Source organism: Vulpes vulpes, chromosome 1 (assembly GCF_048418805.1).
Source record: "Vulpes vulpes isolate BD-2025 chromosome 1, VulVul3, whole genome shotgun sequence".
Classification (NCBI taxonomy): Eukaryota; Metazoa; Chordata; class Mammalia; order Carnivora; family Canidae; genus Vulpes; species Vulpes vulpes.
Genome location: NC_132780.1, coordinates 11,670,663 through 11,686,025, shown reverse-complemented (window position 1 = coordinate 11,686,025; position 15,363 = coordinate 11,670,663). Strand labels below are relative to the sequence as shown.

Genomic DNA, 15,363 nt, shown 5'->3' with positions numbered 1-15,363 from the left:
TGGACATCCCTGTCTTGTTCCTGATCTTAGGGGAAAGGCTCCCAGTGCTTCCCCATTGAGAATGATATTTGCTGTGGGCTTTTCGTAAATGGCTTTTAAGATGTCGAGGAAAGTTCCCTCTATCCCAACACTCTGAAGTGTTTTGATCAGGAATGGATGCTGTATTTTGTCAAATGCTTTCTCTGCATCTAATGAGAGGATCATATGGTTCTTGGTTTTTCAAAATCATAGAAGAGAACATAGGCAACACCCTTTTTGAACTTGGCTACAGTAACTTCTTGCAAGAGACATCCTCAAAGGCAAAAGAAACAAAAGCAAAAATGAACTATTGGGACTTCATCAAGATAAGAAGCTTTTGCACAGCAAAGGATACAGTCAACAAAACTAAAAGACAACCTACAGAATGGGAGAAGATATTTGCAAATGACATATCAGATAAAGGGCTAGTTTCCAAAATCTATAAAGAACTTATTAAACTCAACACCAAAGAAACAAACAATCCAGTCATGAAATGGGCAAAAGACATGAAGAGAAATCTCACAGAGGAAGACATGGACATGGCCAACATGCACATGAGAAAATGCTCTGCATCACTTGCCATCAGGGAAATACAAATCAAAACCACAATGAGATACCACCTCACACCAGTGAGAATGGGGAAAATTAACAAGGCAGGAAACCACAAATGTTGGAGAGGATGCGGAGAAAAGGGAACCCTCTTACACTGTTGGTGGGAATGTGAACTGGTGCAGCCACTCTGGAAAACTGTGTGGAGGTTCCTCAAAGAGTTAAAAATAGACCTGCCCTACGACCAGCAATTGCACTGTTGGGGATTTACCCCAAAGATTCAGATGCAATGAAACGTCGGGACACCTGCACCCCGATGTTTCTATCAGCAATGGCCACAATAGCCAAACTGTGGAAGGAGCCACGGTGTCCATCGAAAGATGAATAGATAAAGAAGATGTGGTTTATGTATACAATGGAATATTACTCAGCAATTAGAAACGACAAATACCCACCATTTGCTTCAACGTGGATGGAACTGGAGGGTATTATGCTGAGTGAAATAAGTCAATCGGAGAAGGACAAACAGTGTATGTTCTCATTCATTTGGGGAATATAAATAATAGCGAAAGGGAATATAAAGGAAGGGAGAAGAAATGTTGGGAAATATCAGGAAGGGAGACAGAACATAAAGACTCCTAACTCGGGGAAACGAACTAGGGGTGGTGGAAGGGGGGAGGAGGGCGGGTGTTGGAGGGGAATGGGTGACGGGCACTGAGGTGGACACTTGATGGGATGAGCACTGGGTGTTTTTCTGTACGTTGGTAAATTGAACACCAATAAAAATTAATTAAAAAAAAATCAAAGATGGCAAGAATCCTTGGGGTGAAAAGGAAGGAGGGCCTCTGCTGGTTCCTTTTGAAGATTTAGGACTGTTTCTTTGTTCCCACTCTTGTGGGAAAATTGTGGATGTACAGATGTGTGGACAAAATAGCCCAAAACAACAGTTTTTCTAGTTGAAAAACTCCAATACTCTAGCAAGGTGGAAAGATTTAAAAGCTTCAGGACAGAAACTCAGAGAATCACTGCCAACAGGACAGAAGTCATTATACAAAATGCCTATGAAAGTCAGATATAAACTAACACATGAAATGTTTATTCTCATTACAAATGAAAGATGCATTTCCTAGTATGGTTCATACTCAAAAAAAAAAAAAAAAAAAAAAAGAAAAAAGAAAAACTTGAAAACTTTGGCTCTAGAAGTTACATAGTCCTTAACTGAACAAATTGTTCAGATTGAAAGATAAGTTGCAATAGAATCTTGGAAAATATATCCTTAAGTAAGTATGTACTTTTTGGTAGGTAATATAGTTCATAGTTATATTTAACAAATTGACCTCTAAAAAACTACTCTTAAAAGAGTAGTTGTGGGATGCTGGGTGGCTCAGTGGTTGAGCATCTGCCTTCGGCTTAGGTCATGATCCCTGGGGTCCTGGGACCAAGTCCCACATTGGGCTCCTTGCGGGGAGCCAGCTTTTCCCTATGCCTATGTCTCTGCCTCTCTCTGTGTGTCTCTCATGAATAAATAAAATCTTCAACAAGAAGAAAAAAAAAAAGAGAAGTTGTGTGGGGTGCCTGGGTGGCTCCGCCAGTGAAGTGGTTGGCTCTTGGTTTCAGTTCAGGTCATGATCTCAGGGTTGTGAAATCAACCCCTGTGTCAGGCTCTGTGCTTGGCAGGGAGTTTGCTTGAGGATTCTCTCTCTCTCCCTCTGCCCCTACCACCACTTACAAACATGTGCTCTCATAAATAAGGAAGTAAATAAATGAAAAAAAAAAAAACCAGAGTAGTAGTGTAAGGGGTACAGGAAATGTCTCTGAGGATGTGAGAGTAAACTTCCTGATTCTCTCTAGGTTGGAATGTTTGTTCACTAGTTGAAAAACACCAAATCTTCATTTAAAAAAAATCAAGGAAAAACTATGAAATCGATATTCTTTAACATTTGTTTAATAACTACATTTGTAGAAAATAAAAAGCACAGTATATTTTTGAACCAGAGATACAGGCAGCATCCATGTATGCATCTCCTATTAGTTTTACCTTAAATCTTCCCCCTCAAGGACAGGGAAGGAAAAACCCGGGAGTGGTAACATGGGTGGGCTCTGAAAGAGGCAAATGGGCTGCAGATGATAAATCTTCAAGAGGAAGGCAGCCTACAACCTGGTCAACACTGTGTGACACTGTAGGAAACAGATCTTTCTCCTTCTCTTGGGGGAAATCTGAGAATCAGACACCAGAATTCTTGTTCCAAAAGTATTCTTCCCAGAAATGAGAATGCCTCTCAAAGGAAGGTTCTACAAAAGCCACAAACAAAGCATGTTACTCAGTATGGTCACAACCACCATGCTTACAAGCTTCCTTGGGATGGGTCAAGTGCATACACCCAAACACACATTTATGCCAAGGGCACCCAAGAAAGTAAGTGAAATAGAAAGTAACTGGACAGGCATTTGTCAAAAGACAAAAAAATGTTCTGCAATATCCTTCATTCATTCTGGTTTGCACATGACCTACAGTTATCACCATGACCCATGGAGACACAGAGGTCTCCCATCCATTAACACGTTCACCAAGTCAACACACATTTCCAGATACCTGCCACATACCCAATGATTTTAGGCATTGAGGATATAGCAATGGGAAAAAAAACCAGACACAATCCCTCACTCATGGGGATTACACTCCAGGGGGCACAGAGAGGAGATGAGCAAGCGAACAAAAACACATGAGGCACAATATAAGGTAAAACAAGGAGAGTAAAGAGACAGTCACAGTTTACTAAGTTGGTCAGAAAAGGCCTTTCTTGTGACGTTGAAACTGAGCAGAGACAGGAAGCAAAGAAGAGAGGGAGGGAGGGGAGGGAGAGGAAGGGGACATAAGGATTTCAGGTAAAAAGGTATGTCAGCCAGAGAGTAAGGGCTCTGAGAGACAAGTATGTGTGGTAGGCAGTTTAAATGGCTCCCAAAGATTCCACATCCTGTTTTTTGGAATGTAGAATATGTTATGTTACATGGCAAAGGGGAATTAAGGTTGCAGATGGAATTAAGGCTGCTAATAAGCTGACCTTAAAATGGAAGACTCACCTCTATTATCCAAATGGGCTCAATGCAACCAAAAGGACCCTACAAGATGGAAGAAGAGCATAGGCAGGCAATGTGACAGCAGAAGAATGGGCAGGGAGAAGCAATGTTGCTGGCAGTGAAGATGGTGGAAAGGAGCCACAAGCTTAAAAACATGGGGTAACTGCTAGATGTTGAAAAAGCAAAGACCCAGATTCTCCCGTAGACTTCCAAAAAGGAAATGCATCTGTGCTGACACTTTGAGCCCCGGAAGAACCATGTCACACCTCTGACCCAGAGAGCTACACGGCAGTCACCCTGTGTCGCCCTAAGCTGTGCAGTGTGTGGCAATTTGTTAGGACAGCAGCGGGCACTTCGGCGTCCCTGGCAGGTCTGAGAAACATGAGGAAGCGGAGCAAGAGGAAGGGGACAAGTGATGTGTTCAGAGAGGAAGTGGGAGATGAGCACACCATGGAGGACTTTAGGAGCTACTTGAATCGGCTTTAACTCAAAGAAAAATAAGCCATAAAGAGTTCTGGAGCAGAGAGGCATGGCGCTCTCACTTGTACTTCCTAAGGATCAGCTTAGGCTGCTACATGGAGAACAGACAACACAAGGGATGGTATGGAAACAGGCACACAATATAAACGCAGCTGGAATGATTCAAGACAGAGTCTGGCAATCTGAACTGGGTGAAGGCAAAGGAGGCAGAAAGAATTCAGACAGATGGAAGAACACTTGCTAGGACTCCCACCTGCTTGGTTCTTGCCTGATTTTTCTTCTCTCTGGGTTGCTAGCATCATCCAGAGGGTTTTTTTTTTCTTTCTCAAAGCAGAATACATCACAGAAGCAGGGGTGGTGAGCTGTGAACACGCTAAGCCACATACTTAAAATGAACACATGAAAGCTACAACTGCCTGAGTGTCTGGATTCCTACACCTATTGATCAATTAATCAAAACCAGCATTTTTTGAGCACTTAAAAAAAACACGACCTATTTCAAGACCCAGACATATATCCACAAATATCTACCACACAATCAGTGGGACATTCTGCTGTAACGTATTCCGTTCTTTCTAACAAGCTGAGCTTTTCTACTTTATTTCATTAAGGGATCCCTGAGTGGCGCAGCGGTTTGGCGCCTGCCTTTGGCCCAGGGCGCGATCCTGGAGACCCGGGATCGAATCCCACGTCGGGCTCCCGGTGCATGGGGCCTGCTTCTCCCTCTGCCTGTGTCTCTGCCTCTCTCTCTCCTTCTCTCTGTGTGTGTGACTATCATAAATAAATAAAAATTAAAAAAAAAAAAAAAAAAAGTGTTTGTGCACCACCAATGCAGGTGACCATTTATTTCAAGACTCCTGAAGCCTCGAACACCTAAGGACAGAGAGCCAATCCAGGAAGCTGACATTAAGGCACAGAGTGCCTGTCCTCACCCACAGAAATCAGGTTCCTGAAGTTCTCCAGCATCACGTCTCCATACAGTTTCCTCTGGGAGGGGTCCAGCAGCCCCAGCTCCTCCTCCGTGAAGACCACTGCCACATCCTTGAACGTCACTGTCTCCTACAACACCAAGCACATGCAGCGTCAGACCTGCACCCACTGGGAGCAGCACTGAGGAGGTGGAGAGGATGGTGGGAAGCAGTTTCAGGGTTTGTGAGATTCAAGTCCATCCATAGGCTTGTAGGCCCTTCTCCATCTACCTGGCCAATGCCACGTACGGATTTTCCTTGGCCTCACCAGAAAGTGTGGCAATGACAACGTCCTTATGTTTTTATTTTGTGTCTGGAGTCAATTTACAAATAACCACCAAGAACTCTAAATGCACATCCTAGATGACCTACGTGTTAATTTTTGGTACACACTGCCGACTGTCCCAGAAGCATCTACAATTCAGCCAAACATAACTGACTGTACCCACTGTCTTCCTTTCTCACACATGAACCCTATCACTTCACTTTAATGTGTGCTAAACTCACAAGCTTTAGGTACCCTTGTGGGACAGCTGTGTGGTTCACCCCAGGTAACAGTGGGCATCAGGTTCTGTAGCCAACAGGCCTCAGTGCCATTCCCAAGGGTCTGTACCTTACAAGTTGTGAGACTTTGGATGAGACTGCCTGTAGTTACCTAAGTTTCTTCTCTGTATGTGGTCCTTCCATGATGGAGCTCTTCCAAGGATTAAATCAGGGAACATCTACAGCATTTGGAACAGTGTTGGCACAGAGGAAATGCCTAACCAACAGTTACTATCATTCATGTTATTTCTTCATGTTGCCAGTATCAGTATCTTTTTCACCTAAATTTTGGGGCTATGTGTTATCCCAGAGAACAAATCATCTATCCCTTCCTGTTCTGAATAAACATCATTTAATTTTACATATTATTCTCATTAGAATACATCCTGTAAGAACACTATTTTACATAGATCTTGTTTCCCTGTCTGATAACTTGAAAATAATCGCAAAGGACGATTACAAGGCCAAAAAATGAGCACATTTAAAATTATGATTGTATGATGGGAGATTTTCTTTCCAATCTTTTTTTCACTCTCCTAAACTTGCGAGAGAATGGGACAACCCAGGTTCTCTGTATGATGGCCCAGAGCAGGCTATATCTTTCCATGGCTTTGGTAATCTGAGTTGGAAGAACAATTTGTATTAGTATTCCCACTTATTTGACTGTAAATTAATAGAACTCCCTTTTCAGATGTTTACTCACATTTCTCATTTGTGACACGCCTGTGCATGTCCTGCTTTGTATTCCACTGGGTTTTTTTTTTTTTCCCTTTAACCGTATGCGTAAGTTTCGTATTATGGGCTTTGTCTTTTTTTTCTGGAATCCCTGTGGTAAATATTTTTGCCTCAGGTTATTGTTCCTGGTAATTTCACCTAAGGTGTCTTTTGCCATAGAGAAATTTAAAGATTTTTTTTTTAGGATTTTATTTATTTATTTGAGAGACAGTGAGTGAGAGAGAGCATGAGTAGGGGGAGGGGCAGAGGAAGAGGGAGAAGCAGGCTCCCCACTGAGCAGGGAGCACCACATGGGGCTTGATCCCAGGACCCTGAGATCATGACCTGAGCAGAAGACAGACACTTAACCAACTAAACCAACCCAGCACCCTGGAATTTAAAGATTTTATACAACGAGTGTGCTAACTGCCATCTTTGTGTCTGTAGCAGGTCAGTGAAGGGGAGTGACCACAGGAAGAGAATCACCCTGAGAAGGGAATCAGGGAGCAGCACCACCTGTGAAAATCATCTCTCAAAAGAACACTCCAGGTACATTACAGGTCCCAGGGCCCGAAATGAATTCTTTCTGTTTCCCTATCTCTTCCACTTGAGCAGAATGCCTCACATTTCTGGCCTTGGTTTCTTGTATGAATCTGACCAAGTCTGTCATATTCACACGTTTTAAGATGAAGATAAGATCAACACCTCCTCCCTCAGCTGCTCCAAAGAGTAAATGCACAGAATGCACCAATACTCTAAGGCACAGGGAAGATAGAGTCCAGCTCTCCCTGTGGAAACCTCCAGCAATGTCTTTGCGGAGCAGCGCTTACAGCCTGCTGTGCTGTGCTTGCAGTTGGATAATCCACCTAAACAACAGCTTACACCTGCACATATCGAATGTGAGGACAAAAAACTGGCAGATTCTTTTCAGACTTGGTTTGGGTAGGGGGAAAGGTTTGATGTAGGCAAGTGGTCACTGCAGTGTTGGTTAGGATAATAAAATCCCTAAACCATGTATGTGTCTATAAATGGGAAGGAGTTAAAGATACAAAGGTACAGGGGCACTTGGGTGGCTCAGTGGCTGAGTGTCTGCCTTTGGCTCAGGGTGTGATCCCAGGGTCCCAGAATCACTCCCACATCAGGCTCCCCAGATGGAGCCTGCTTCTCCCTCTGCCTGTGTCTCTGCCTCTCTCTGTGTCTCTCAGGAATAGATAAAGTCTTTGAAAAAAAAAAGAACATTACATAGCACTAACGGGAAAAAAATCAGAATTTAAAATTAGGTGTATTTTGTGAATATAAATTCAGTTATGAATGCCCATAAGAATAGGAGTAGGAGAAAATTACAATAGTTCATTTGTCAGCAGGGAAGTAATGAAGTGGGAGAACTGCTCATTTCTAGTAATTTTTCTACTGCATAAAATAATCATAAAACAAAAGCTAACTACATGCAATGTAAATTCAAAAGGGACAAAAGTAAGACACTGGTGCAAAATAGGTCCTCAAATGCCTGTTGTTCTGCCCAGAAAAACATGATGATCTGAGTAATAAGATGGAATTTGGAAAGTGAAAAAAGGCAAGCCCTACTCACCTTGAACATGGTCATGTGTCCTCCTCCTTCTGGGGGTAGGTAGGCCAAGTCCTGAGTTGCACAGATCCCACAAAGCAGAACTGCACCTGGTGGGGTGCCTAGGAAGGCAGAAAAAAGGCATTAAAGGTAGCCCGGGATGCTGCTCCCCTACAGGGATGATTACCGTGAATCTGTACACGAATGTTCACAGCACCGTTATTCAGGAACTGGAAACCACCGAAACGTCAATCTATAATCTATGCATGAACGAACAAATTGTGGCAAAATCCACACAATGGAATATTATTCACCAATTAAGAGGAAGGGGGTACTGATTATGCTACAACATGGATGAACTTGTAAACACTACTGAAAATGAAAAAGGATGGTCACTTTCCAAAGGCCGGATATTGTGGAATTCCATTTATACAAAATGTCCAGAGGCAAATCTATGGAGACAGAAAGCAGGTTACTGGTTGCTGGGGTCATTAACTGGGGGGGGTGGATCACGAGGGTTAACTGAAAATGGGCACAAAGAATCCAACTGGGGAAACAAAAATATTCTAAACTGAATTATAGTAATTATAGTAATGGCTGCACCACTCAGGAAAGTTACTAAAAATCATTGATTTGTGCAACTAAAATGGGGTGAATTCTAGGATATGTACAATATACCACAAGTTGGTAAAAGTAAATGTTTATTCATCTACATGTCATTTGAATTAGCAAGACGATTCTGAGTCCCTATCGCCACAATATTATATTTGAACAAATGACTAAATAGTAGGGGAGAAGCTGGTCCTCGTGGCAGAGTGCCGACTAATACGTGTCTCTTCCCATAAGATTTTATTAATTTTAAGAGAAAAAAATAGTAACTTTACAATGGAGAAACCTAATAGAAACCACCTCTAGAACTAGTCAACAAGGTTGAGTTCACCAATACATGGACAAACCAACCTACTTTGGCTCTTGTTATGTTGCAATGGCAAGGATGCCTCAATGCTTCTGTGGAATCACTCCCAACAACGCATAGCAAAACCTAAACATGGATACATCAGATAAATCCCAAATGAAGAACTTTCTCCCAAATAACTTCCCTCTACACTCTTTAAAAGCATCAAGAGGGATGCCTGGGTGACTCATCAGTTGAGCATCTGCCTTTGGCTCAGGGCGTGATCCCACAGTTCCAGGATCGAGTCCCACATCAGGCTCCCTGCATGGAGCCTGCTTCTCCCTCTGCCTGTGTCTCTGCCTCTCTCTCTCTGCGTCTCTCATGAATAAATAAATGAAAAATATTTTTAAAAATAAAATAAAATCATAAAAGCATCAAGAACTGGCACCTGGGTGGCTCACTCAGTTGGGCATCTGACTCTTGATTTCAGCTCAGGTCTTGATCTCAGGGTGAGCCCCTTGTCGGACTCCAGACTGAACATGGAGTCTGCTTGAGATTCTCTCTCTCCCTATCCTCTGCCCTTTCCCCCATTCCTATTCTCCCTCTCTCTAAACAAAGAAATAAAATCTAAAAAAATAATGATAATAAATAATAAGTAAGTAAAAATAAAAGCATTGAAACCAGGGGCACCAGGCTCCATCAGTAGACCATGTGACTCTTGATATTGGGGTCATGAGTTCAAGGCCCCACACTGGGCATAGAGTTTATCTAGAAAAAAAAAAGCATCCATTAAAAAGATAAAGGTTGTGGAATACAGTTCACATTAAGGAACATCAAGTACGACAAAAATTTTGTAAAATGTGTATAAACAAATATATAGCTTAAGGCAATCCATAAAATTGGACTTTGAACTGGGATGGAGTAGAGGAGACTGGTTATAATGCCTTTAAATGAAAACAGAACAAAATTAACTGAAAGACTATGGATTACATAACAGGATGTTATATAATGTTATCCAGCACTATCTAACAAGTAACATTACATTTAACATCTAATAGATGTTAAATAGACACTATTGTATAAATATTGTATAATATGTATAATATTGTATAAATAATAGACATTATTGTATAATATAATATCTAATATTGCCAACTGAGTGATGTTAAAATTCTATAATCAGCCTCTCCTAAATCCTTCTTCCTAACACATCTCCTAATACCCATATATGGGGCTTTCTTCCTTCAGAAAGCTAAAATAAGCTGTCACTGAATTACAAGTATAATTCCTGATGTTATGCTGACAGAGCCACAAAACAGGCAAGATGTAAACAATTAGGGAATTTGAGTAAAGAGTAAGAATTTCTTATACTATTTTTACAACTTTTCGAAGGAAAAATTTTAAATTATATAAAAATAAAGTCTTAAAATATCAGAAAACAGTCGTAGCAATAACAGTAATAATGAGGATAATAAATATCATGAAATTATATGGAAGTTCATTAATTTATTTTTTCTTGCCAGTGTTTAAAAATTTCCATAGTTATGGGGTACCTGGCCGGCTCAGTTGGTGGAGCATGCAACTCTTCATCTTGGGGTTCTAAGTTCAAGCCCCACATTGGGTAGAAGATTACTTAAAAATAAAATCTTTTTTTTTTAAAAGATTTTATTTATTTATTCATGAGAGACAGAGAGAGGCAGAGACACAGGTAGAGAGAGAAGCAGGCTCCATGCAGGGAGCCAGACGTGGGACTCGATCCGGGGTCTCCAGGATCAGGCCCTAGGCCAAAGGTGGCACTAAACCACTGAGCCACCCGAGCTGCCCTTAAAAATAAAATCTTAAGGGGTTCCTGGGCAGCTCAGTCGGTTAAGTAAGAGTGTGTACTCTTCATTTTGGCTCGGGTCATGATCTCAAGATCCTGGAATCAAGCCCGGCATCAGGCTCTGCGCTCAGCAGGAGTCTGCTTGAGAGTCTCTCCTTCTCCCTCTGCCCTGCCCCTGCACAAGCATGTGCACGTGCTCTCTAATACATAAATAAATCTTTTTTATAAAATAAAGAATAAAATAAAATCTTTAAAAAATTTCCATAGTTAAAACAAACCAGGAGAAAAAGACAGAGAAATATATGATAGTTTTGTGAAATGTTTATAAACAAACATATAAATATACACAAAGAACCACCAAACAGAAATGCATTAAAAGCTTCACAGCTGGGCAGCCTGGGTGGGTGGCTCAGTGGTTTAGCGCCGCTTTCAGCCTGGGGTGTGATCCTGGAGACCTGGGATCAAGTCCTGCATTAGGCTCCCTGCATGGAGCCTGCTTCTCTCTCTGCCTGTGTCTGTGCCCCTCTCTCTCTGTATCTCTCATGAATAAATAAATAAAATCTTAAAAAAAAAAAAGCTTCACAGCTGCTACTTTGGATTAATGGGTAATTAAAAATTTTTTTCCCTCATATTCTGTATTTTCTGAATGTTCCATAATTATATGGTTCTATAAACAGAATAGTTGACAGTGTTTGGAAAAACTCAAAAAAGTCACAAACCACTAGCTTCGCTTTTCAGGTCCTCCAGAATCAAGGGCTAACTACCTGGGGTCTGATTTCTGTGGGTTCCTACAGCTTAAGAAGAACATACCCAAGAGATTAGGAACTCGAGCTCTGGACTCAGACTGCATTCATCCCAATCCTAGCTTGGCCTCTTACTATGTGGGGACTTTGGGAAAAGAATTTATGCTCCATGGGTCTCAATCTCATTTTACAGAATAGAAAAAGAAAGCAGGATTTCTTCACAGAGCTATGGTATGGCACAATGTATTTGTATAAAACCGTCACTGGTGAGGTCGGCAGTTAAGGGTCAATTATTATTAATGCCCATGCCCGATTATACGTGTATCATCTGATTGATGTGAACACTGTTGCGGAAGAAAAATGCCAAATCCCACTCACGTGGAACCTTGCTGTAGTAGTCAAGGAGTCACTCCTTAGATCTCTGCGCAGCTCTTTTTGAGAAGTTAGGCTGGGGAAAGAAAAGAATGTTATGAAATGCCATGATCGTGTGGCTCTCCTCAACAAAAGTTAAAGCCTCCCCTTCCTCCGTGCAATCTGGAAGCAACCCTTATCACCAACTACACCCCAAGACCTGATGTTTGCTTCCCACCTGCTTGTACTCATTAACCTCTCTTAATTTTTCCTTAAGCTCTTCCTTGTGCACCTCTTAACTCAGGCATGAAACCCAAAACCATGCCTCGGGTGATGACTGCTGCCCTGACAAGACCTGCCACAGGCCCAGACCACCGAGAGCTTTTGAGGCCAACTCATACCTGCACAAAAGGACCATGGAGTGACTTCTGGGATGATCTATTCCCTTTACCTCATTAGAATACTAAAATCCCTGCCCAAGGAAGGGGGAGGGCTCAGCCTCACATACATAACACACAGTGTAGATATTGGCATTTTTCACTAAGGCACATGCTCCACCTTAGGCCCATCTTTACATATGATGATGACAAGACTTCCCTATCTAGGGATGCCTGCGTGGCTGAATTGTTGAACCTCTGTCTTTGCCTGAGGTCATGATCCAGGGATTCTGGGATCAAGTCCCACACTGGGCTCCCCGCAGGAAGCCTGCTTCTCCCTCTACCTATGTCTCTATCCCTCTCCGTGTCTCTCATGAATAAGTAAATAAAATCTTAACGAAAATATCTATCCTAACTCTCAACAAAGGGAACCCATTCACCATCTTTTGGGGAGTCACGGCTTTGGAAGCCATTCCCCATGATCTCCTTAGTTGCTGTAAATAAGCTTTCTTTGTGCAACAACTCAACCTGGTACAGTTTCTGACTCATCAAGGAGAGAACTCACGTTGGATCTGTTGCACCCTCACCTTCCTAAAAGAGAGATTATAAGGGGCCCCCGATTATCCAGAATCATGCAGGAATCAGAGAAGAGGAAAGGTTCTGCAGTGGGATATCTACCCTAGCCTAAGGATTTCGGGCTCTTCGGGAAATTAGTACTAAGAAATGTCACCATCCACCTTGTGCCAGAAACTGTTTTGAGATGTTTATTTCTACCACTACAGCTGGCACGTAGCGGTGCAAGCGCAGCTGCCTGTGGGAATCCCAAACAGACCAGATTTGGCCTCTTGCCCCTGACAAAATCCACAGGCAGAGAGACATTAGTGGCGGTGAAATAAGAAAGGAATTTATTTCAGCGACGCCAACGGCTGCAGACCAGCTCAAAGACTCTTCAAAGTATTGGAAACGCTTCCAGATTTATACACAAAAAATGTGGGGCAATGGCAGGTGGGCAGTGAAGGTCAAATGATCACCGTCTCAATCACGAGTGGGGCCTTGCTGGCTCACAGCAGGGCTTACTGCTGGAGGGGGCAGTTTGGTTCCACCAGGGGATGCTTTGCCCTCAGGGTCTTCCACCCGAGACAAGAGACGAGCTGGACAGAAGCCAACTAGAAAGTTTGAGGTCAAAATGGAGGCAGCTCTCACCACCTCTTCGATTCCCCAACAGCAGGAAGCAGAAGCACCCGTGGGTGTAGGGAGGCAGACGCTGGGCGAGCTAAGACACGCAGAAACTCTCAACCCAGGCGACAGGCGACCCCACCCCACCACACCCCAGGACTGGCAAACCACCCTGAACGCGGAGGCTCCCCAGGGATGCACACCACTGCCCTCCCGCTGCATACCTGCGTACTCTGTCCAGGCTTCTTTCCCCCTAAATCGCCCACTCGCTGCTGGTTCCAAGCACAGATCCAGGAAGTTTGGAAGCGTCCGAAGAGGCGGAACTGACGCACTGCTCCCAAAGAAAATTCAGTAACAACCTCACACTCCCCCCAGCGGAAGTGCCAGCGAAACCATGGAGCTTCTGGACTACACTTCCCAGAAGGCACCGGATCCGCCTTCCTGAGCGGAAGTGCAAGCCACCACACGGAGCGTCTGGACTACACCTCCCAGAATGCCGAGGGCGAAACGTTTTTAGTCTCACCCTCCAAAAGTGTTGCGGTTGCTGGGAGCTCCTTGTCTACACTTCCTCAAAATGCCAGAATGGGAGGAATCACGTAGTCTCGACTTCTTGGGTGGTTATGAGGGTTTCTACACTAAGCGTCTGCGTTGCCTCTGCCTGAGTGCTCAGAGAAATTATTCCATGGACACAACTTCCTGAATTCGAAATGCCTCCAATTGTGACAGGAGTATTGTTGGGAAGGGAACCGGTGAGGAGATAACAATCTTCAAGAAATTAACGGGGGGGGGGGGGGGGGGGGGGGCAGAAAATAACGGGGAATGATTGCTTAGGCGACACAAGATAATTGAAAGGTAGATGAAAGGCCGATATGAGGCTAAAACAGGGTTTAAAGAATGGGTGGGATGGAATGACTTGGGAGAAGCGGTGACCCCTATGCCAGACCCTGATGTACCACAAGTTTAGTAGAAAGAACAACTTAACTCCTAACTCTGGGAAACGAACTAGGGGTGGTGGAAGGGGAGGAGGGCGGGGGGTGGGGGTGACTGGGTGACGGGCACTGAGGGGGGCACTTGACGGGATGAGCACTGGGTGTTATTCTGTATGTTGGCAAATTGAACACCAATAAAAAATAAGCTTATTATTAAAAAATAAAAATTTAAAAATTAAAAAAAAAGAAAAAACAAGACAGCCGAAGTGGAAGCTTGTCCATATGGAAAGTCGCTCTTGCCTCACTTAAACTTTTTATTAGAATTATTATCCCTACTTCGGAGGTGAAAACGTCAAGTTTCAGTGAAGCTACAAAATTGTCCACCATCTTAAAACAAGCAGAAGAGCTGCAGAGCTTGACACTGGAGTTATGCTGATTCCCAAAGCCTCTGATTTAACGCCAAAACACTGAGGAGGATTCTGTAGGTGAGGGAGCATGTTCCAGTATTAGGAGTTTTTTTCCTTTATATTTCTGGTTAAAATATCTTTATTATAGTTAGCAATTTTAAAACACATAAAAACTAAAAATAGTATGAACCAAAATAAGTAGAAATGCACCTAGAATCCTTCCCCCTGGGGAAAAAAAAAAGGTTTGTCTCCTAAACTTGTCTCCATAAACTTACATATACCTATCAACATACTTATTTGATTTTTAAAATGAACTCTCATGTTCTCTATTCATTTTTCTAGACTGTGTAAACATTTTCTAGTATCAGTCACTGAAAATCTAACTCCTTTCAAATAATGGCTGTATGATATTGCATAGAGCAGATTGAGAATGAAAACCACAGCAGCCCCTGACATCTGGAAGCTGGTGTAGCACTCACAAATAGGTCATGTTGTTCTCCTTTGGGATAGTAAATGAATCACTATCCTCAAATGAGTGTTCTCTGAGACCATGGTGAAGTGAGACAAAACAAGGCTCCTTCTTAATTCTGTTGAGACAGACAAAAAACAAGATCACTGTGCCAGCCACACAATGCCAACATCCCTCTTTTGCTTGTTAAGTGACTGCTACTACATTATCCCTTAGATCTTTATCTTTGTTCCAGTCTGCCTTCACAAAAGATGAAATTTGTTGAAATAATCTTAGAATT

General features: G+C 42.8%; 1 protein-coding gene across 1 annotated transcript in view; it reads right to left on the bottom strand.

Annotated features, from left to right (window-relative positions):
* Window positions 1–13,663, bottom strand: part of LOC112931545 (uncharacterized) — a 38,777-nt gene extending 25,114 nt beyond the window's left edge. The window contains exons 1-4 of the mRNA XM_072747135.1: window positions 13,503–13,663; window positions 11,753–11,822; window positions 7,939–8,036; window positions 5,058–5,184 (exon numbers count right to left, since the gene is read on the bottom strand). Coding sequence (XP_072603236.1) covers window positions 5,058–5,184; window positions 7,939–7,953 — 142 coding nt within the window. The 5' untranslated portion in view covers window positions 7,954–8,036; window positions 11,753–11,822; window positions 13,503–13,663. The remainder of the gene's footprint in view (window positions 1–5,057; window positions 5,185–7,938; window positions 8,037–11,752; window positions 11,823–13,502) is intronic.
* Between the last annotated feature and the right edge of the window lie 1,700 nt (window positions 13,664–15,363).